The sequence below is a fragment of the Danio rerio genome, chromosome 18 (genome assembly GCF_052040795.2).
Source record: "Danio rerio strain M-AB ecotype USA chromosome 18, GRCz13ab, whole genome shotgun sequence".
In the NCBI taxonomy this organism is placed as follows: domain Eukaryota; kingdom Metazoa; phylum Chordata; class Actinopteri; order Cypriniformes; family Danionidae; genus Danio; species Danio rerio.
The window spans coordinates 49,138,027-49,161,882 of record NC_141038.1 but is presented as its reverse complement, the minus strand read 5'-3'; the positions used below and the strand labels follow the sequence as shown (position 1 = coordinate 49,161,882).

Here is a 23,856-nt window from a genome sequence, read left to right as displayed (position 1 = left end):
ACTACTCAAAACAAGGAAACTAGAGGTTTCTTCTTGCCAGATTGTTCACAAATTGCAACTCAGATGCAATCCGAGAGTAAAAACTCCCCCAGAGTAAAAAAAAAAGCCCATTGTCGACATCTTGCAGTCCAGTTCCCATTTGTTGCCTATATCTGATTTATTTGCCTGTCCGGTTACAGCTCCATTGAGTTCAAATGTTGTTCAAATGCATTGAACTCTTTGATATGAGGGAATTAGCTCTGTGTTTTCTCTCCCACTGGTCAACCATTTGTAAGGCGACGCAGTGCAAGCAATTTAAACTTCGGCCCCATTTGCCGCTGACCTTTCCAAGAGCAGCTTATGATTAGTGGACTGGATTACTGAACAATAGCAACAACAAAAAAAACATGTTTACTGTTTCATTCAACTGGCTTTTCTCCTCTAACAGTGTCTGCTTCCTAATTTTGCAAAAGTGCCTCTTGTTTGTCATGTGTTAGTAATGTGTAAAGCACTAAGATTGTTTGTGCGAGGGCAGCATGGTGGCTCAGTGGTTAGCACTGTTGCCTCACAGCAAGGTCACTGGTTCAAGTTGGCTTTTCTGTGTGGAGTTTGCATGTTCTCCCAGTGTTGGTGTGGGTTTCCTCCAGGTGCTTCGGTTGCCCCCACAATCCAAAGACATGCGGTACAGGTGAATTGGTTAAGCTAAAGTGTACGTAGTGTTTACTCTCACCCTCTACAAGTTTCTTTCTTCTGTTAAACACAAAAGAAGATATTTTGAGCTGAAAGCTGAAAACCTGCAATCATTAACTACGGAAGTCAATGGTTACAGGTTTTCAGCTTTACTTAAAGAGCCCCTAATATGGGTTTGTGAAAATGAGCTTCCATGCAGTGTGTAACACAGCTCTAAGTGAATAAAACTTCCAGCTGAGGTTTAAATCTAAAAGTGCAGCATGTTTAAAACTACTGATTCTTTAGCGGAATATTTGACTCAGAGTCGAATAAACGAATCGAGTTGGGTTTGAATCTTTTGTTTGATCGCATCGACGTCGATACGGTACATCACCAAATATGCACTCCCAGTTCCGTTAAAATGTGCACGCGCTTTCCCTCCACACATTAGGGGAGCGCAGGGGATCACAGGACTGATCATGATGTGAAGATGACGACTGACAGATGAAGATTTGGCTGCGGGGAATAAAGGGTTCAATTAAATTTTCACAACAACACCCCAGAATAGCCAAACGCGTGCGGTTAAGATTTTTGATACAATAACCTACGCTGCAGCGTGGGATTCGTCAGCCGTTTGCTATTGAAGGAGCAGCAGAGACTATGGGACTTTGTCAGAATTTGTCAGTAACTTTTAAGCCGCCTTTTCACTGCACACGACAAACCGGAAATCATTTATTTCCAATGGAGAGCAGTCCAGGAGCTGTGTTGAGTTCCGATCATCTCCGTATGCGGAAAATTCGGATCCGAATTTAGCTGCGGATCCGTTGAAATATTTGAACTCCTGCAACTAGACCGGATGCGACCTGCCGACCGGATATGATGTATTCTAGTGTTGTCCAAGCAGGTCCGTGCGCGCGAGATGAGAAATAGGAGTTTATTTGGTTATTTTTTGAATTCTAAAAAGTCTATATTAAAGAAAAACTGTTCTGTTTATAAATGTAAGTAAGAAAGTAATAAAAATATATATTTTTAATGTTGTCTCCACATTCCCTCCAATATTTTAGCGGTCTATTTCTAGTATTCATTCATCCATTAAACTATGTAAACGCACAGAGAATAAAGGCCATTTCTTTTGCAGTCCTTTATTTCGGACACCGCTGAGAAGCAGCTTCTCCCCCGTGGTGCACGACAACACTGAAAATACTGTACGGCTGCCACAAGGGGGCGTATTCCGACAGTCGTGTCCAAATGTCGTGTACAGTGGAAAGGCGGCTTTACAATTCATATGGAGCAGTTTCTTCTTCCTCCGGATTTTAACATGTAAGTGTATTTAAAATGACGCCTTGTTTTGTGTAGTCTGCAAAATAAGTGTTTAATATGCTGTAATAGCCCCGCAGGGCTTGTATTCACGTATCTATTATAGATCAGTGCTTGTACTGTATCTCAGGTTAAATCTGAATAGGCTGCACACATATCACATCCAAAACTATGTTAAAAATGTGACGCGCGCTTCTTTACCTATTTAATTGCGCTCTGAACTGGCGATCCTAGGCTGTTTGCTATGGACACCATCAGCCGTTCCTCACATCCCAGTCAATTTTCATAAAAATTCAGCTTTTGCCACTGTGTGGACTAATACTGTATGTGTGTCATTATTACTAGGGGTTAGGTTTAAGAGTAGAGCTAAATGCTGGTGTTTAACTGCATTGATTTATTGCATTCCTGCATTGGGCTCTCACAAACTCTCTGGCTGCTATTTCAAAGCCATGGTGGGCGTTTCTCTCTGTCTCGTGCTGAACGAAGTCGACCAATCGCAACACACCTGGTCATTGGACCAATCTCTGCAGATTAGCTTCACGCTAAGGTGGGGTTTGGGAACAAATTAATCGCTGAATGATTCATATGGGAGTCGCTGGAATAATTAGGTAAAAATAAACATATTATAAGACAATGTAAGTGTTTTTTGACCCTGCACGCATATCAGCCTGTTGTTAGGCTGATATTCAAAATATGACTGTTTATAATGCATAATAGCCACTCTTTTAAATATGTTTTTTTATTTGGTTCAACAGAAGAAAGAAACTCATAAAGGTGTGGAACCACTTGACAGAGAGTAAATGGTGAGTAAATTGGTCATTTTTGGGAGAGCTATCCCTGAATACAGCTGAAATAAGTCTGCCTACCTGACAGTACCACTGAAAAGCACCGGCTCCTGTGGAATGATTGACAGCTTGCTGCGCACATCTGCTAGACCGATGTCACAGATGTTCACGCCATCAATCTTAATGGAGCCTCCACACGGTTCCACCAGCCGGTAGAGCACCACCCCGAGAGAAGACTTCCCTGAAGACCAAGCAAAGGACAGATTTAAGCATTTAGAACGACTGAACATCATAAAGATCCTGATATGCTTAATAGATATGTTGATTTTTGTCATTTAGGGTAAAAAAAAAAAAAGTATCATATTCATGAGCAAAGAAATATCTGTTTAGATTAGTATGTGACATGTGCTGGCATAATGAGTCCCAATGTTTAAATACAAAGGTTTTACAAATGATGGTGGCCGGGTGGCTCAGTAGTTAGCACTGTTGCCAAACAGCAAGAAGGTCGCTGGCAAGAAGGTTAGTTGGCATTTCTGTGTGGAGTTTGAATGTTCGCCCCTTGTTGGCGTAGGTTTCCTCCGGGTGCTACGGTTTGGGTTTCTTTCTTCAGTTGAACACAAAAGAATATATTTAAGAAATTGTTAGTAACCTGTAAATATTGACTTATATAGACCTTTTTCATGGCTGCTGCATGGAGGGCGCCATAGCGACCAGCGTCTTCCGGTAGAATGCTAAAAACTTCCGTTTACAGCGTGTACAACTGGTAATTTGCGCTCCGAAAATGGGTTTGAATACTGTTTTTAATGGATAACAGAGTGTTTTTGTGACACACAACTTAGAAATGTGTTTGTTAAAGCCGTTATAATCTGTCACATGTGGTTCAAGCGCGTCAGAAATACGTGAAAAACGTTCTCCTAGTTCACGTGTCTGCCGTCAGAAATACAGTGTGTGTTCCCGGCCTGTCAGCTGTTAGCTTAGCGGCTCTTTAACACAGAGAGAGAGAGAGAGAGAGCAAACCAGAGTACTGGCATGAAACTTAACAGGTATGAAAGTCGTGAAATTTACAAAAATGACCAATAAAAGTCTGTTATTGATCCTCTGCTGGCTGATTTGCTGTTCATTCTAATCGCGAGCTGTTTATGTTTTATTTTGTGTGTTGTTTTTACCACGGTTTGTGTTTTTCTGTCATTTCGAAATGACACTAGCCTATATTTCACTTTGTCACAGTTATTAAACTGGTTATATATTTGTAATAAAGAGAAAATGTTGACTTTAGCGAGGACGAGGCTTTATTTAAACTGCAGAAGATGCCGTCTGACAACGAGGGGAAAACGCCTCACAGCAGCTGTTTTCCATCCTATTAGATCGCATTTCTTTAAATGATCAGTCCAGGAGATGGAGCTGATGGACAACAGTATTAGTTCAAAGAGGATGAAAGCAGGTAAAATAGATTAAAACTATCGTTTCGAAGCTGTCCAAATGTGACTGTTTACACGCATCAGCTGCCGACTGGAAGTTCTTCGCATTCTCCTTGCGCATACACGCAAAGCATAATGGGTAATTTTGCATTCAAAGAAAAAGGTCTATAGTATTTGTTTTTAATACTATGGAAGTCAATGGTTACAGGTTTCTAACATTTTTCAAAGTAACTTATTTTGTGTTCAACTGAAAAGAAACTCAAACAGGTTTGGAATGACTTGAAGGAGAGTCCATTTTAATTTTTGGGGTGAACCATCCCTTTAAGAAAAGAAAGAAACAAGCAGGAGTGACCGACCTGAGCCTGTTCTTCCCACAATGCCGATCTTCTCCTTTGGTCGAACGGTGAAGGAGACTTTCTTCAGTATCAGCGGCAGGTTGTCTCTGTACTTCATCTCTGTTTGGTCGAACACAATCTCACCCTCCTGAGGCCAGTCAGATGGAGGAGCCTTGTTCTTCACCCGCGCTGGAGCCTCCAAAGACAGAGACTGAGACAAAAAAACTGAATGTCACCTTCTCTGTTCTCAACCCATCTAAGATTAAATGTCGGTCGAGTTAAACTCTTCTATCAAAAACAATGCAGGAATGGGTACCTTAATGTAATGATGGATTCTCTCCACTGAGGTGAACCGAGCTTCAGTCTCAGAGGCCAAGCGGACAGTAAACTGGAATAATCCTGTCAGCTGTGGGCGAATCACATAAACTATCATTCTAGATCCTTTAAACAATTTCTATATGACAATACAACCGTTTTTAGCCAGGTTTGGGAAAAATAGGTGTACTACACACTGCTTTTGATTTTTCAGTTCAAACTAGGACACTCCATTTGTTTGGAAATAGGCTCATTTGACAAGCTCCCTATAGGTAAACTGTTGAGTTTTCCTATTTTTTAATTCATTCAGTTGATTTCTGAGTCTGGCGGGAGGACGTTTAGCTTAGCTTAGCATAGATTATTGAATCAGATTAGACCATTAGCATCTAGTTCAAACTATTTTAAAAAAGGGGCCTATTTTGCCCACTTTTACAAGATGTAAAAGCAGTGTGATGTCCTTACAGTGTGCACGTGAAGTTTCAGCTCAAAAATAAATGTTTATAACTCTTTAAAGCTGCACTCTTCAGTCTGATCCAAATTATTTTGTTTTGCTGACTGTTGCTTTAAATGAGATTGTGATGAACTGAGATAATGAGCTTGATGATCATGAACTAGGACTGACAGAAAATGAAAATTTGTTCATTTCTTTACTTTATATACCATCACCGGCCACTTAATTAGGTACACCTTACTAGTACCGGGTTGGACTCCCTTTTGCTACTGGATAGATACTAGAAATATTCCTCAGAGATTTTGCTCCATATTGACATGATAGCATCCCACAGTTGCTGTAGCAGACATCGAGACTCATCAGACCAGGCAACGTTACTCCAATCTTCTATTGTCCAATTTCGGTGAGCCTGTGTGAATTGTAGCCTCAGTTTCCTGTTTTTAGCTGACAGGAGTGGCACCCGGTGTGGTCTTCTGCTGCTGTAGCCCATACGCCTCAAGGCTGGACGTGTTGTGTGTTCAGAGATGCTCTTCTGCAGACCTCGGTTGTAGTGAGTGCTTATTTGAGTTACTGTTGCCTTTCTATCAGCTGGAACCAGTCTGGCCATTCTCCTCTGGCATCAACAAGGCATTTGCACCCACAGAACTGCCGCTCGCTGGATATTTCTTCTTCAGACTATTCTCTGTAAACCCCAGAGATGGTTGTGTGTGAAAATCCCAGTAGATCAGCAGTTTCTGAAATACTCAGACCAGCCCGTCTGACACCAACAACCATGCCACGATGAAACTCACTTAAATCGCCTTTCTTCCTCATTATGATGCCCAGTTTGAACTGCAGCAGATCGTCTTGACCTTGTCTAGATGCCTAAATACATCGAGTTGCTCCCATGTGATTGGCTGATTAGAAATTTTAGTTAATGAGCAGTTGGACAGGTGTACCTAATAAAGTGGCCGGTGAGTTTATATCTGTAAACATACCATTAGTTATAAATGGTTTCATCCAAATTAGGTTGTGTTAGTTTAGAAACTATATGGCAAGCCTGTTTCAAGAGTATCTTTCCTGATTTTATGCCAAATGGTGCACACTCAAAGCTGGGTAATAAAATAAATAAAATCTCAAAACTTTTTTTTATTAAATGGTGCACTCACCTGTACAGCATAGGAAATGGCCAAGCCTGCATACGCAGGAGGAATCTGACCATGCATGAGGACAATCATCAAAGCTGTGATGCTAATGAGAGCCACGCTAATCACATCCAGACGCACAGCCAGCCAGCGCATGGCACAGCTGAACAGATAGAAAGGAGCCTGATTCTGATCCAGCAACTCCTGATACCTGCAGCAGAAGACAGACAAAATCTAGCACTGGAGGTCTTTTCAAAAACATATCGTATTTAAGGAGCACGGCAAAATGATCCGCCGTCCTCATTTACCTGTGGAGGAACTCGTCCTCTTTCCCGTACGCATGAACGGTGGTCAGGCCCTGAATGCTGGAGGCGATGTGGGACAGGAAAGGCGACTGTGTGACGTTGTCTAATCGTTTGAGTTCTCGAATGAAGACCCGAGAAACCACATGAAGCACCGTAAACAGGAGGACGAGCGGCCCGACGGCCACCAGGAACCAGGGGAAAACACTGCCGATCACAGCCAAGCAGAAGAGCACCAGAATCACGTTCTGGATGAACATCTCAGCCTGAAATGGCAGACGCGTGTCCACTGAGAGACAAGAAGAGATCAGAAACACAAGACGGGTCAGTGCTTTTGCTATGTGATGTAGACTAGTATTATGGTATAATTAAGCATTAAAAGACATTTAAGTATAATTTTCCTGGATATTAGCTTGATTGCAAATGTGATATGCATTTTATGCAACTGTTTAAAGACAAGAATATAGTTTGCTATATTTATGATATAATATTGCCAATATTATATGTTTTTGCTCTATTTCTCCCACAACAATAATTCCAAAAGTATAGAGGAATAAATGATTCAATGATTCAAATGAATCTGAATGAATTTGTGATTCAGTGACTCACTCATTTGTATGAATAAGCTGAATCAATGGTTCAGTGAATCCCTCATTTGAATGAATCTGCTGAATGAACAATTCAGTGACTCACTCGTTTGAATAAGTTAGCTGAATAAACAGTTTGATAAATCTGCTGATTTAATGATTCACTCATCTGTATGAATAAGCTGAATCAATGGTTCAGTGACTCCCTCATTTAAACAAATCTGCTTAATCAACGATTCATAGACTCACACATTTGTATGAAAAAGTTGATTCAATGGTTCAATGACTCCCTCATTTGAATGAATCAGCTTAAAAAACGGTTTAATTACCTACTCATTTGATTGAATCACCTGAATTAATGATTCAGTGCCTCAATAATTTGAACAAGTTGGCTAAATAAACAGTTTGATGACTCACTCATTTTAATGAATTTGCTAAATAAATGATTCAGTGACTCACTCATTTGAATGAATCAGCTGAATGAATGAGTCAATGACTCACCTATTTGAATGAATCTGATAATTAAATGATTCAGTGAATCCTTCATTTGAATGAATTGATGACTCGCTCAGTTGAATGAGTCTGGTGAATGAATGATTTAATGTCTTATTCGTTTGAAGAATGAATATTTAAAACCACACCCTACTTGTGATTTGAATTTTAAAAAGTTTATCCTAAAACTGTTATTTACAGTAAAAATATTTTGCAACATTTATCACAAGCCATTATATTATACTTTAGGTGCAACCTATGTGAAATTTCTTGAAATTTACTGTGTCAAGGTAAGAATGTAAATATAAAAGAGTAAGCATAACATCTTCTAATGTTGGAGAAAATTGATTTTCTAAAAGGCAAATATATCTGTCACAAGTGTAACAAACCACTACACAAAACATTAATAATATGGTAAACTTACAACAGGCCAAAACCATTCAAGTTACCAGCACAAGAACAAAATATTAGAGATTTGGTCAACAAATAACACCCTAAGGATATATTCAATTCCTCCATTAGGTCCCACCTTCATCCATATCTTTGGAGAATCTGTTGAGGATGCGAGCTGTGGGCGTTGTGTCAAAAAATTTCATTGGACTGCGAAGAATCTTCTGGAAAAGTTCATCATGGAGCCTCGAGGAAGCACGCAGAGTACCCTGGAAAAAAAGGTCCATTAAAACATGGAGCCCTCCCTTTGACATAGCAACTTTATATGCAATATCCATATCGCAGAGAAGTGCAATGAATTGAATTAAATTTGAGTGCTGCATGCATAGCTTGTTTGTCCAGATCTGATCGATCAGAGAAGGCCTTTACTATGCTTATCCACACCTCGCCAGTAGGTGCTGTTAGCTGAACATAGAACTGAAAATAAATAGTAATGCCATGAGACAAGAGAGAAAAGTCATTCATGGCATTTTGAAGTCTAAATGTTTTAAAAGTTAGTTTGTTATCATGATATGAAACTCAACAACAATATTGCATATTTTCCCACTATCGTGCAGCCCTGCTATAGACTCTACTGAGTATGATCATTAAATAAATTGTTATTTTTTATTTGTTGATAAAATATCGTTTTTAAAGTATTGTAAAAAATATCGTTATCGCGATATGACACTTAACAACGATATTGCATATTTTCCCACTATTGTACAGCCCTACTAGAGACACCTAAAGTATGATCATCACAAAAATAATGTTTTTAATCGCTGATAAAATAGAGTTTTTAGAGTTAGTTATATCGTAAAAATATTGTTATGGTGATATGAGACTCAACATCAATATTGCATATTTTCTCAGTATCGTGCAGCCCTACTAGAGACACCATAAAGTATGATCATCACATAAACGAATATTTTTTTATTGCTGATAAAATATTGTTTTTATAGTTATTTATATTGTAAAAAATATCGTTATCGCGATATGACACTCAACAACATTGCATATTTCCCACTAATATGCAGCCCTGCTATAGACACTACAGAGTATGATCATTAAATAAATTATCGTAATTATTATTGATAAAATATCGTTTTTAAAGTATCGTTAAAATATCATTATCGTGATGACACTCAACAACAACATTGCATATTTTCCCACTATCGTGCAGCCCTGCTAGAGACACTACAGAGCATGATCACCACATATATATATTTTTTTATTGCTGATAAAATTGCATTTTTAGTTATTTATATTGTAAAAGTATCGTTATCATGATATGAGACTCAACAACAATATTGCATATTTTCCCGCTATCGTGCAGCCCTGCTATAGACTCTATAGAGTACGATCATTACAAAAACTATTATTTTTATTTGCTGATAAAATATCGTTTTTAAAGTATCAAAAAAAATATTGTTATCGCGATATGACACTTAACAACAATATTGCATATTTTCCCACTATTGTACAGCCTTACTAGAGACACCATAAAGTATGATCATCACATAAACGAATATTTTTTAATTCCTGATAAAATATTGTTTTTATAGTTATTTATATTGTAAAAAATATCGTTATCGCGATATGACACTCAACAACATTGCATATTTTCCCACTAATATGCAGCCCTGCTATAGACACTAACAGAGTATGATCATTAAATAAATGATTCTTTTTATTTGCTGATAAAATATCGTTTTTAAAGTATCGTTAAAAATATCGTTATCCTGATATGACTCACAACAACATTGCATATTTTCCCACTATCGTGCAGCCCTGCTATAGACACTATAAAACTACCGACAGGATGCAAAATCTCACCTTGACAAACACAATGCCTCTCAGCAGTTTGAGGAGCAGCATGACTCCCATAGACATGGTGTAGACGGCAGCGTAGTGCTGCATCAGAGGGTTATCTCGCATGCTCTCGCTCAGCACTGAACTGTTGCCCACCTGCACTGTGGTGTTCTGTTGAGCAACAAACCATTCACAAACATCACCAATGGCCATTTCACATTCATTTCACAACACTCTGCATTTAAAAGAAAGGCACAAAAGAATGATACTTATAAATAATAAACATAATGATACTTCAATTAACTTTTGTGTCTGTATTTCACATTCATGATTCCAGTTATTAAACGAATGTATGAGAGTCATTATTAAAATGTAACATTTGTTTTGTGAAGCCAAACTAACAGTAACAACTTCAAAAAGAAAGAAAAGCGGCACAAAGCAAGCTCACAAGTACATGAAATATTTAAACACATCTCAGGTCTCATGGAAATCAAGCCTTTCTGTGTTTTCTTACCCCGCTGCCCTGCTTGATCCAGTAGCTGAGCCACCAGTTGCTGAAGGCTGTGCTTCCCACATTGAGGATGAAGAGAGCCAGGATGAAGAGGAAGACGGGCCAGCCTCCTAAAGCCTGGATGTATACTTTATACACAGCCCAGGGCACCGAGCCTTTCCCTCTCTCCTCCACCTGCATCAGCTGACCTAAAAACAGCACAGAAATGAAGAAGAGTAATTATACCTCCAATATAAGCTCAAGTGCTTGTGCTCCCCAGAATATCTGTGTACCCAAATTCACCCCAAAATGAAATGTACTCACTATTTACTCACCCTAAGGTGGTTTATGAGTTTTTTATTTATTTATTTAAACATTAAAGAAGATGAAAAAGATAATAAAACTTTGAAAAACGAGATTAAAACCTGTAACCACTGACTTCAATAGTAGGAAAACAGATATTATGGAAGTCAATGGTTACAGGTTTACAACATTTTCACAATATCTTCTTTTGTCTTCAACAGATGGATGAAATCAGTAAAGGTTTCACACAAGGGAAAGTAAATGATGACAGAATGTTCGTTTTTGGAAGATCTATCCCTTTAACCATACACACACACACATAAGCCACATGTGCTTTTAAAATGTTTTTGCACTACTTATGTTGTCCACAAGGTGTCAGCACTGAACCACACTGCTGTTTAACAGTCAGAAATGAACTGAGATGGAACTGAACACAGAACAACAAACTACTGAAGAGGGCTTGTGTGAGGGGATTAAATGATGACCAAAACTATATTTTAAGCTAGTACAAAGACTTGTGATGCTCATAACTTGAAAAATAATCTTTCTAATTTGAATGAGAAAGCCTGTGCTTTTAAAGAGCCCTTATTATGCGTTATAAAAGGTCATATTTTGGTTTTGGGGGTCTCCAACAACAGGCTGATATGCATGCAAAGTCAAAAAACACTTTCATTGTCTTATAATATGCATTTATTTTTACCTAATTATCCCAACCATATATTTGTTCAGCGATTTGTTCCCAAAACCCTCCAAAGCGTGATGCTAATCTGTGCTGATTGGTCTAAATTTATCAAGTTACTTACACTTGTGAAATGGAGGAAGGAACTGATCCATGAACTGTGCACTGTAAAGTACCTGTCAAGCTCCCATACATTAATAGTCTTTTCTGATCCTTCTTTAACAAACGGTCGACAAATACTCTGTTGTAAGCGTGTAGATTGCTGAAGCACTCGTCAGAAAAATGACAGGAACACAGCACAAGGCCGGGGCTGTAATGCTGAGGTATTTTTGCAAAAATAAACTTCATCCACTGACTCTTCACAGCCTCATCTTTGGGTAGAGAGAATAACACTAACTTTCTCTCAAACTTCAGAGCACAGCGTCTTCACCACATGATTCAACCGGGATTTGCTACTGTGTTTGTGGGCGGGGCCTGTGGTTTCAATTTTCCCGCGTCTGTGCTTGCAGCAAATGGGCAGGGCTTCATTTCCGTGTTGATATAGCTAAAGATTCGTTGCCCAGACGATTCATTTGAACCACTGAGTTGACTCTTTTATAGATGAATCAATAGTTTTAAACACGGCACACTTTCTTGCCTTAGCTGGATAATTCACTTCACTTACAGCTGTATTACACACTGCATGGAAGGTCATTTTTAAAAACCCATAATAGGAGCTTTAATCGATGCGGTTAAGTGTAAAAACGATTAAATTTACCATCGCCCTGGGTGGTTGATTTTTCTTTTTTGACAGATCCTGCCTTGCTCTTCTCCAAGGGTTTTTTCAGGGAGCTCCCAGACTTCTTATTCGGAACCTGAGATGACAAAAAAAACCCTGCTGAATCACAACTTTCAGGTTCATCTGTGTGTATCTGCCAAAGCTGACTAAAAAAGCAGAATAAGCATTCATAACTTCTCCTTTTGGGTTAAAGAGCAGAAATAAAGTCACAAGTGGTTTGGAAAGACACGACGGGAAATGACGACAATGATTTCGGGTGAACTGTCTCTGAACTGTTTCAACATCTTCCTATCTGTTTTAAAAGCCAAACGACAACTTCACTTCAAGCTCAAATGAAATCTCTCTCATTTCAAATCTGTTGTGAGTCACAAAATCTCTATTTTGATTATTGTTTTGTTCATATTATGGAATTCAGTGCAATTTTAAAGCCTCAGTGAGATCAAAATGAAAGTTTTTCATGTGTTAGTATCAACATGTTAATCTGTAAGCGAGTGTGTGCATTTAGGAAATATAAACATTCATAGCTTGCCGTTTATCACTTCTGCCAAAATGGATCAACACATGTTGTTTTGAGGTCAAATCTCCTGATCAAACAAATGCCCTTAACTTAAATGCTCGTATTCATAACCACACCCCTTTTACCGTTAGTTTGCTATGAGGGAATGATGTGCAAAAGAGCCCCACTCCCCTACACAATATTCAGTTTTAGGTGGAAGTACATCAACATACTGAAATAAAAGTCTCAGCAATTTCTGATTCCTGCAGACTAAAACCTAATGTAAAAGCCTTTTTGGTGATGGCAGCTTAAAGACGCCTCTCATATGGAGAATGAAATCACATGCAATGCTCTGGCGTGAGTTTCTCACAGACTTCATCAGAGTAAAAAATCTTGATAGATCTGTGGGTCTCGTTTATCAAATCTGAGGTTTATTTTGTATTCTCTAGTGGATTCGAGTCAGGTGATTGGCTGGGCCATTCCACAGCTTGATTTTCTTTCTCTGTAAGCATCTGAGAGTTTCCTCGGCTGTGTTTTGGATCATTGTCTTGCTGAATTGTCCACCCTGGTTTTACCTTTATACTCCTGCTAATGTAGATGTTGGACTGAAGCAGTGAATACTAACTTACACTGAGGAGGGGCAGAGGGTTGCTGAAGAACTACTGAGAGATTTCAGCTGCTGTCTGGGCTTTCTCTGCCTTTCTACACCTCCCTTTCTTCATGTGTTCAATACTTTTTCTCTGTGTCACTGCATTTTATTACACATAACTTAATTTGTAAACTAATTAGTTTGTTTTATTTGCATATATGAATTAATTTGGATGTTACCAACATCAGGTGAAAATTTCAAATCAACAGCACTTTTAGAAACAAGTTTTCTGAGAAAAAATAGTGTTAAATACTTATTTCCCCCTCTGTATACCATCAAACTACAGCAGTTCCAATAGTGCTTGTGGTTTGTCATGACATGCAGGTAAATAAAAGATTATTTGTCTGACTAAGGCGATAATGACCTCGATGATGGGCGTTTCTCCGAGCTGAAGGTTGTTGAACATGGCGGCGTAATCTCCATTCACATTCATCAGGTCCTCATGACTGCCCTGCTCTGTGATGCTACCGTCACGCATGACGATCACGTCATCACAGTCCACCAGATACTGACAATAGAAGAGGCTAAAATTAGCAAATTGTCATAAACACAGTAATCACAAACCTTCACATATTTATATATATCAAAGGCTTTTTTTTAAAGAAAACTCTAATATGGAGAATGAAGTCACATGCATTGCTAGTTTAAAAATCTTGATGTTCTGTGGGTGTCGTTTATCAAATCTGATCTTTATTTTGAATTCTCTATTGGATTCAAGTCAGGTGATTGGCTGGGCCATTCTACAGCTTGATTTTCTTTCTCTGTAAGCATCTGAGCGTTTCCTCGGCTGTGTTTGCATCATTGTCTTGCTGAAATGTCCACCCTGGTTTCATCTTCATCCTCTTGTTAATGTAGATGTTGGACTGAAGCAGCTCATATTCATTTACACCGAGGAAGGGCAGACGGTTGCTGAAGAACTACTGAGAGATTTCAGCTGCTGTCTGGGCTTTCCTTGCCTTTCTACACCTCCCTTTCTTCATGTGTTCAACACTTTTTCCCTGTGTCATTTCATTTTATTGCACATAACTTTATTTGTACACTAAATAGATTTGTTTTATTTCCATGTATGGATTTCTTTGGTCGTTACAAACATTCGGTAAAACATTTAATTCAACAGCACCTTTAGAAACGTGTTTTCTGAGAAAAATATTGACGTGTTCAATACTTTTTTCCCCCACTGTATATGAGCAAATTGAAATGTAAAAATGTATTTGTTGTACTCTTCCATTCACTGCTCTCTGAGTTTACCACACTATGATGACATCTGCTGCTGAGAAACCCGGTAATGTAACAACGGTTCATTCACATGGCTCAAAAAAAAAAATCTCTCTAATGTACCTGTAGCTGATGAGTGACGAAGATGACGGTCTTTCCACGCAGCTGCTTCTTAATGGCGTTGTTGAAAATGTGATTTCCCACATGTGCATCCAGAGCACTTAAAGGGTCATCCAAAATGTAAATGCCTCTGTTGCTGTATAAAGCTCGAGCCAGGCTTATCCGCTGCCGCTGACCTCCGCTCAGGTTGGCACCACGTTCTCCAATCTGACAGAGAGAATCACAATGTTTACTAAAATTGTCCCAATTATACATTTAAAGTACAAAGTACTAAGTAAATCAAAACTAACCGTGTGATTTTGTTAGCTCACATTGCTAGTTTTGTGGTGAACAGTTCATTTGTGTATGTCATTAAAAACAATAATTGAAATTAAAATTAAAATGTAAAAAATGCACTTCCTGTTAAATTCTCTAATGACGTCTGTCTGAGGTATTGGGCGTGACTAACATGACTAACTGTCAAAGCTCACCCAGTTCATATGGACTTTAATAACAGTTTCCAGGAAAATAAGCATATTATAATACTATTCGTAGCTCAGGTAGAAAGAGTTAGTATTATACAGTTGAAGTCAGAATTATTAGCCCCCTTTGATTTTTATTTTTTTTTTGAGATATTTCATAAATGATGTTTAAAAGAGCAAGAACATTTTCACAGTATGTCTGATAATATTTTTTCTTCTGGAGAAAGTCTGATTTGTTTTATTTCAGATAGAATAAAAGCAGTTTTAAATTTTTTAAAAGCCATTTTAAGGTCAAAATTATTAGCCTATTTAAGCTATGTTTTTTTTCGATAGCCTACAGAACAAACCATCGTAATACAATACCTTGCCTAATTACCCTATCCTGCCTAGTTAACCTAATTAACCTAGTTAAGCCTTTAAATGTCACTTAAGCTGTATAGAAGTGTCTTGAAAAATATCTAGTCAAATATTATTTACTGTCATCATGACAAAGATAAAATAAATCAGTGATTAGAGATGAGTTATTAAAACTATTATGTTAAGAAATGTGTTGAAAAAATCTGCTCTCCATTAAACAGAAATTGGGGGAAAAAATGAACAGGGGAGCTAATAATTTAGGCGGGCTAATAATTCTGACTTCAACGGTATTTCAATACAGTATATCATGTCCTCTTGCCATTCCAAACAGTTCATCTTTGGAACGCAAATGAAAATAATTTTAATCCCGTCTCTTCACTTCTATAGTCTTTGGAACAATTGGAAATATCAGAGTTTTGAACACACACATGTCCCTTGTGTAGTTTTAAATGAGGAAAAGTGTAATGATCAATATGGCGAATGAAGCCCCGTCTTCTGCTACAGGAGCCAATAAGTGATCATTGTAGACTGATGATTCTCCGGGGAAGAGCTCGGAATAGATAGGACACTATACTGTCAGTGAGCACCATCTTTCGGATAAGTAATTTATTAACCGATTTTCGGTTAAATCGAGGTCCTGACTCTCTGTGGTTATTAAAAATCCCATGGCACTTCTTGTAAAGAGTAGGGGTATAACCCTGGAGTCCTTGCCAAAGTCCCTCAATCGCCCCTTACCCATCATAGCCTCCTAACCCTAACCCTAACCCATCATGGCCTCCTAATCATCCCCATCCACCAAATTGGCTCTATCACTGTCTCTCTACTCCACCAATAGCTGGTGTGTGGTGAGCACACTGGCGCTGTTGTCCTGTGGCTGCCGTCGGATCATCCAAGTGGATGCTGCACACTGGTGGTGGTGTGGAGAGATCCCCCTCTTGATTGTGAAGCACTTTGGGTGTATGATCATACACAATAAATGCACTATATAAACACACATTACATTACATTGTTGTGTTCCTAAATATATGTTAAAGACATTTAATCTCTTGCTCTTATATTTAAATAAACAATGCTGCACTTTGAAGCACACAGCATATGTTTCATGTAACAACATCACCCCCTTTGCAATTTGATATATGCATTAAGCCATATTGTTCAAGAATAATTACTCTTAAGATGCTTTTTACCTCAGTAAGGTCACCACTAGGCAAGATGGCCAAGTCTGGTCTCAAGCAGCAAGCGCTCAGAATAGCCTGATACCTGCAGCAGACAAATAAAACACACACAGGAGGATAAGTTATCATCTATTAGAAACCCCAAAATGATTACTAATATCCCAATGTCACTGCAGCTATAAATACTTCAACTACACTTCTTCAATGAAGCATGCGGAGGCGATTTAATGACAAAGCACAAGGTCGTCTGTGCTCGTTTTATCTTGTGCTGAGTCACGGCACTACATGCGCCATCCGCTGCTGCCTTGTTTCACTTGCTCAGCCCTTTAATACCTTTTTACGCATTACAGTGATGTATTGGAGCCATTTGGCAAACCAAAAAGCCCTGACGTGTTCCAGCAACACGGCCCTAAAATACATCAGTCTCAACCAAGTGTGCCGCAAGCCTACGTTTGAGTGAAGGTTTCGGCCGTTAGATCGCCCCCTGGGGGCTGGCTGCAGTACAAGTCATAAAGCCCGCCTCCTCCGTGTTAATGAAGGAGACTTGAGCCCAAATAAAAAAAAATATTACACTTGCAATAAAATGTCCCGAAAGATAGTTCTGGTCGATTAAGGCACTGGTTATTGTGCTGAAATAGGTGCAGATCTTCATTTTTGTAAACAGTTTGTTTTTAGCAGTAATTTAATGCTGGGCGTGTCATCGTGATTGACAGCTGTGATTGACAGTTTCTCAAAGCGCGGCGTCTGAGCTTCGGCAGGAGACTGAAGTAGACTGAAATGTTATTATTCGATTTCTGTGTTATTTTACCATGACAAAATGAGTTCAGCAGTAAACTATAGTTTCTGACATACATGATCCTGGTGGAACACTGTTTATTCGCTAAGTTCAGGGCTTTTTTCGGGCTTTATTAGTTTGCTGATACACGCCTAGCCACCCAGATAGCAAAACACAGTTCCGGCTAGATTCTCGCCTGCCGGAGACTTATCTCTTAGAGCTCAGACTGACTAATGTTACCTCTCCTGGACCTACTCCGGATGCCTGGACTCACTACCCAATTCCAGCCCGAGTCAATCGAGCCAGATGCGGCGGCCGAGCGAGCAGGCCGCGAGTAAGTTATGCGCTGCGGCCTGGAGCTGGCGCGATTGAATATATAAAACCCTCATATTTGTTAACGTTATTACATCCATTTGTGTTGATATGACAGCAAACGCATGCTGAGAAGTTCGGGGGGCGTAGTTGATTTTACATAAAGCGTTTGATTGGAAGCTCGACTCTGCTCATTTTCGCGGCTCCTCCTCTGGCTCCATCAGACAATCCTTCTGCGCATGTCTGGCTCCAATTTCAGCAGTCTTTTGCGACAGTTTGTGCCCGTCAAGCAGGCGTTTTGCCCTCAAGGCGTTCAATGGGAAAAAGGGCTGTCGCGTCGTCCATATTTTTTACAGTCATTGGTCTCAACACAAACAGGTGTGACACCATTTTAAATAAGATTAGAACCAAAGTTTGTTCTGGGAGTTGGGAAGCTTGTCAAGGTGCAATCTTTAGCTTGTAAACACCTTAAAATGGTCACTGACAATTAAATAATAAGTAGGTGTGGCTCTGAAGCTCCGTCTTTGACATGATGGACTAAAAACATGAACACACTGAGCGTCCAGAACTGATCAGATGTGCTCCAACATTAGGCACATTCAAATCAAGACTGAAAACACACTGTGATACGTCCCACATATCGCACTATTTAATTTTTAATGCATCCTTGGCCAAAGAGGCCAAGCAAGTACACATCCGGGAACTTTATCTTTGCAAAATGTGAACTTTAAAATTTAATTATAATAATTTTCATTATCTTTTTTTTCTTATACTTGTCTTATACTTTTTCTTATACATGTCACTCTGTATGTAAATGTGCTACATAAAATAATCTTGCCTTGCCTTGCACACTGTAGAACTGCTTTATTAAAGAATTTGATTTCTCTGTAGTGTGTGTGTGTGTGTGTGTGTGTGTGTGTGAAATCTGGATTAACATTGCTTTTGGGGGGGGGGGGAATTAAAGTTAAACTTCAATTTTACCCTAGAAGGTACACTTCACCTTTTTGCTCAGTGTTAAAGAGTTGAGTTATACCATTTTTTATTTAATTCAACCGATTTTCTGTGTAAGTGGAGCACTTTTAGCTTAGCTTAGCATAAATCATTGAATCAGATTAGACCATTAGCATCACGCTCAAACAGAATTTTTTTTTAAATAAATTAATTAATTACATATATATATATTTATTTATTTTTCAATGGTGATTTGCAGCTGGAAGGGCATCCACTGCGTAAAACATATGCTGGATAAGTTGGCGGTTGATTCCGCTGTGGTGTCCCCAGATTGATAAAGGCACTAAGCCAAAAAGAAAATGAATGATTAAATTAATCCCCGAATTGTGTACACTTTGTTATTAACACTGTTTACATTATTATTTTTTTACTTAATTGTTTGTTTGAATAATCTGGGCAACACGGTGGCTCAATGGTTAGCACTGTTGCCTCACAGCAAGGCCGCTGGTTTGAGTCCCGACCGGGCTGGTTGGCATTTCTGTGCGGAGTTTGCATGTTCTAATAAGTTGGCGGTTCATTCCACTGTGGCGCCCCCTGATGAATAAAGGGACTAAGCCGAAGGAAAATGAATGAATGAAAATAAGTGAAGTGTTCCGTTAAAGAAACAGTATGACATTTTAGCCACTAGAGGGAGCATATTCACAACAAACAAGTGCATAGTTTCATGATGCCATGACTAAGTGTGGAACCATGGGAGTTGTGGTTTCCCCACACAGCACACGTTTCGTCTCACTAGTTAAAACTGGTTATTTCTCTGAATTTGAGCATTTTCTTTGAAACATTTGGGATAATATATATTCATTCATTCATTTTCTTGTCGGCTTAGTCTCTTTATTAATCCAGGGTCCCCACAGCTGAATTAACCGCCAAATATCCAGCATATGTTTTATGCAGCGGATGCCCTTCCAGCTGTAACCCATCTCTGGGAAAAGGGGATAATATATAATGTAATAATATATAATTTAATAAAAAAATCTAACAGGTTGTGCTATTAAAGGGATAGTGCACCCAAAAATAAAATTATATCATCAATTACTCTCCCCTCACTTGTTGCTGAACAGAAAATTAGAAATTTTTAGTAACATAGGTAAATCAAATGGTTTCCGGTTCTCATTGACCTCCATAGTGATTTTCCCTACTGCAGAAGTCAGGGGGGCAACTATTAACTTTTTGGTTCCCAACATTCTTCAAAATATCTTCAATCAAACAAATCTGAAACAACTCGAGGCTCAGTGAATTGTAAGTAAATTCCATTTTTAAGTGAACTATTCCTTTAAGTGAAGAACAAAGCATACTTCAAGTATATCAAGGCTTTTATCCACTGCTCACCTTTCTTCCTCCATTTCCTTCCCAAACAGGATATTATCACGGAAGGATGCATTGAGAATCCAGGCCTGCTGTGCCACATATGCAAAATCTCCATCAACAGCCACGGTACCCTCCAACAGAGTCATCTTGGATACAAAAAAACACATTGAAGTGGATCTGAGAATTTCCTAACAATCCCCTTTCACGCTAAGAACTGTAACTAAATACATAGTGATAACTATATTAGTGTCCAAACCAATGGACAATAATGTTCTTATAATTACAATCATGCACTATATACTGTATATTGGTCATCTATCATCTTAAACATAGGTTTTGCATCAGGTAGTTACAGGAACACAGTTATAAGAACTATACACCAAGATAGTGGCTGTTTCTCAATATCAAGTACGCAAAGTTTGGACTTGGTTAATTGGAAGTTCAGACAGGACACAAGTCAAGTACTTCTTCAAATGGAACGGCAGTGTACATTATAACGTCACTTACCTCTTCTTCGGTTTCACTGTACATTAACAATAAAATTATTTAATTATGTAAAGCACGGACCTGTAATTAATATTAGATTAATATTATAAATCTACATTTTTGATTTAGGAAAATGTACACATATTCATATAAATGTGAAGTAAAATGAGTTATTACACACAGACACCTGTCTTTGATTATCAGATTTAATAAACTACAATGGTAATTATACAAGTATATACACAATAAGAAATAAAGACATACACAATAAGAAATAATGATTACCTCAAGCAATTTGGTAAACAAAGACAAACAGCGTACAACACGGTAACATTATTAAAGACAATTATAAAAGTTAACAAAATAATACTGCCAAAATAAAACACCTGAGAACAAATAAGAGATTTAAAAGACCAAAAACGGTCCGTTAGATATGCACAAGGTGTATTGAATATCATGTTTTAACTACAGTGGAGAGATAAGATTCAGCGGTACATCTGAGATGGACTTGCCGCACTATAGGCTGATTTATACTTCTGCATCAAACGCCGGCGTTTGCTACGGTGTGACGCATAGCCCTTCGCCGTGACCGTCGCTGACGTGCACCTCTCAAAAAATGTAACTACACGTCGCAACGACGTGTAGCGTAAGCTCTGTGATTGGTCGGCTTGGTAGCGCTGACGAGTCTGGGCGGGACCGAGAGTCGCGTGAATGGTGCGAGCCTGATGGAGCGATTGTTTACAAGTGTGGAGTCCCGTGAAGGAGCTCTGGATGGAAAGTTTTGTTTTGTGTTTACCTCATAGTTAAAGTTGTTGCACGTCCGCCGGTTCCTGCCTCAAAATGAGCGAGTTTGAGCCACTTGTATAACCAGGAAGTGTTCAGGAAAAGCAAAAAAGTAGCGAAGAAACTTGACACAGAGGAACATTAACACCTCACTGCCAACTAGTGTTTCGGAAGTGTTAATGCAGACCAATAGAGAGCGCGCAGAAGTATAAATGCACAGCCACGCGCGTTGCATGCGCCGTGGGTTACGCCGGTCACTTGACGCAGAAGTATAAATCAGGCTTAAAGCTGCTCTCGGTGGGGGAGGTAATGACAGAGCACCCGCGGCATATCATCAAAGACGCACTATCTTAGTGAATAAACTGCAGATTTGAGTTTAAAACAACTACATTCTCACCTGGAAAACTGTTAAAACTTTGTGACACAGTAAAGGAGTGTTTTTAAAACCGTGCGGGTTTTCTCCTCCACTATTAGCGTTTGCTGGTTTAGATGCAATGCATTCTGGGTTACCTGAGCTTCGCAAGTTTGCACAAGCCACCTCTCGATGCATCCTTGGCCAAAGGGGCCAAGCAAGTCACATCCGGGAACTTTATCTGTACTTGGCAAGGTGTGAACTTTAAATTGGAACAGTACTTTGGCGACGGTTGATGACGTTTCACGAGGACAAAAGAACGCAAGTACAGATGAGAACGCATATTGAGAAACAGCCAGTGTCTAAGAACAGAACTAACCCTTTTCCTTGTTGTATTCAGAACTAGGACAGCAACATAAGTCAATCGTACAACAAAACAACTGCAGGATATGTTTACATTTTGGTTTGTAAGAGTTTAAAATACCGTCCAGGTGTTAGCTCACCCAATCCGTGTACACTTTTATCAATAAAATTCCCATTATATTGGATTAGTATTTAAGGTGCATTTAGCAGGAGCGGCACATTGCCTCAATGGTTAGCACTGTGGCCTCACAGCAAGAAGGTTGTGAGTTGGCATTTCTGTGTGGAGTTTGCATGCTCTCCCCGTGTTCGTGTGGGTTTCCTCTGGGTCCCCCAGTTTCCCCTACAGTCTAAAGACATGCGCTGTATGTGAATTGGATTATCTAAATTGACCATAGTGTATGTGAGTGTGAATGTGAGTGTATGGGTGTTTCCCAGTACTGGGTTAAAGCTATAAGGGCACCCGCTGCGTAAAACATATGCTAGAATAGTTGTCGGTTCATTCCGCTGTGGCAACTCCTAATAAATAAGATCTAAGCCGAAAGAAAATCAATAAAACATGCTCACCTGGCCCAGAATGGCAGAGATGAGAGATGTTTTCCCGCTTCCCACACTACCACACACTCCGACCAGCTTCCCCTAAACATCCAAACAAAGCCATTATTAGTGGAGTTATTCCTGGTCATCGCAAATCAATTAGCAATCAGCAATGCGAAGACCTTCTGGATGGAGAGGTCGATGCAGTGGAGAGTTCGCTGCAGACGTTGGCTGATGGTCGGCACGTGAAGAGTCTGATCTTCAGGACTGGACGCCATTTCTCCAGACACGTCATTCAGCAGCTGGCCGTGGGTTTCTTCTTCCAATATGGCGTGATGTTTTGGGACGTCGCGCTGTCGTCGCTTCTTGCGGCAGCCTCGCGTTCCTACATGAGGTGTGCCTCGGGGCGAAGGCTGGGCGCTGTGACCTCCCGTCTCCCAGGCCAGGCTGGCTCCGCTCATCTCAACAGCAACGGATGGATTTCTGGGCAGCTCACGGATCATCTTGACCTCGGCCATCAGGAGCAAACTCTATAGGAAACAGAGAAAACTGATTAAATACAGGATTTGTTTTTTGTTGAATCTATGGTTCTTTTTGGTGACACAGGGGCTCAGTGGTTAGCAATGTTGCCTCACAGCAAAAAGGTCGCTGGTTTGAGTCCTGGCTGGGTCAGTTGGAAATTCTATGTGGAGTTTGCATGTTCTCCCCGTGCTGGGTTTCCTCCGAGTGCTCCCGGTTATCCAAAGACATGCTCTATAAGGTTAATTGAATAAACTAAATAGGCTAAAGTGTATGAGTGTGTATGGGTGTTTCCCAGTACTGGGTTGCGGCCGGAAGAGCATTTGTTGTGTAAAACATGGCAGAATAGTTGGCGGTTCATTCCGTTGTGGCAAAAATTGACTAAACCGAAGCAAAATAAACTAATAAACACAATGCACTGCGAGTTAAGAACTATTCATTCATTCATTTTCTTGTCGGCTTAGTCCCTTTATTAATCCGGGGTCGCCACAGCGGAATGAACCGCCAACTTATCCGGCAAGTTTTTACGCAGCGGATGCCCTTCCAGCCACAACCCATCTCTGAGAAACATCCACACAAACACTCATACACTAAGGACAATTGAGTCTACCCAATTCACCTGTACCACATATATTTGGACTGTGGGGGAAACCGGAGCAACCGGAGGAGACCCAC

The 23,856-nt window shown here is 39.5% G+C and overlaps 2 protein-coding genes across 6 annotated transcripts in view; both read right to left on the bottom strand.

Moving 5' to 3' along the window:
* The window catches only part of abcc5 (ATP binding cassette subfamily C member 5), a 60,747-nt gene that overhangs the window by 5,359 nt on the left and 31,532 nt on the right, over positions 1-23,856 (bottom strand). For 4 of the 5 annotated variants that reach the window (XM_087291656.1, XM_087291655.1, NM_001195613.1 and 1 more), the window contains 15 exon segments: positions 22,845-23,192; positions 22,693-22,764; positions 20,166-20,290; positions 16,751-16,823; positions 14,749-14,952; positions 13,775-13,918; positions 12,245-12,341; positions 10,530-10,714; positions 10,040-10,186; positions 8,304-8,433; positions 6,702-6,984; positions 6,418-6,604; positions 4,820-4,909; positions 4,525-4,714; positions 2,832-2,991 (listed from right to left, as the gene is read on the bottom strand). In XM_087291656.1, coding sequence (XP_087147782.1) covers positions 2,832-2,991; positions 4,525-4,714; positions 4,820-4,909; positions 6,418-6,604; positions 6,702-6,984; positions 8,304-8,433; positions 10,040-10,186; positions 10,530-10,714; positions 12,245-12,341; positions 13,775-13,918; positions 14,749-14,952; positions 16,751-16,823; positions 20,166-20,290; positions 22,693-22,764; positions 22,845-23,192 — 2,435 coding nt within the window. 5 annotated transcript variants of the gene reach the window in all.
* Positions 21,221-23,856, bottom strand: part of depdc7a (DEP domain containing 7, paralog a) — a 152,357-nt gene continuing 149,721 nt past the window's right edge. Inside the window, exon 9 of the transcript XR_015514453.1 lies at positions 21,221-21,701. The gene's annotated coding sequence lies outside the window, so the exon portion shown is untranslated. The remainder of the gene's footprint in view (positions 21,702-23,856) is intronic.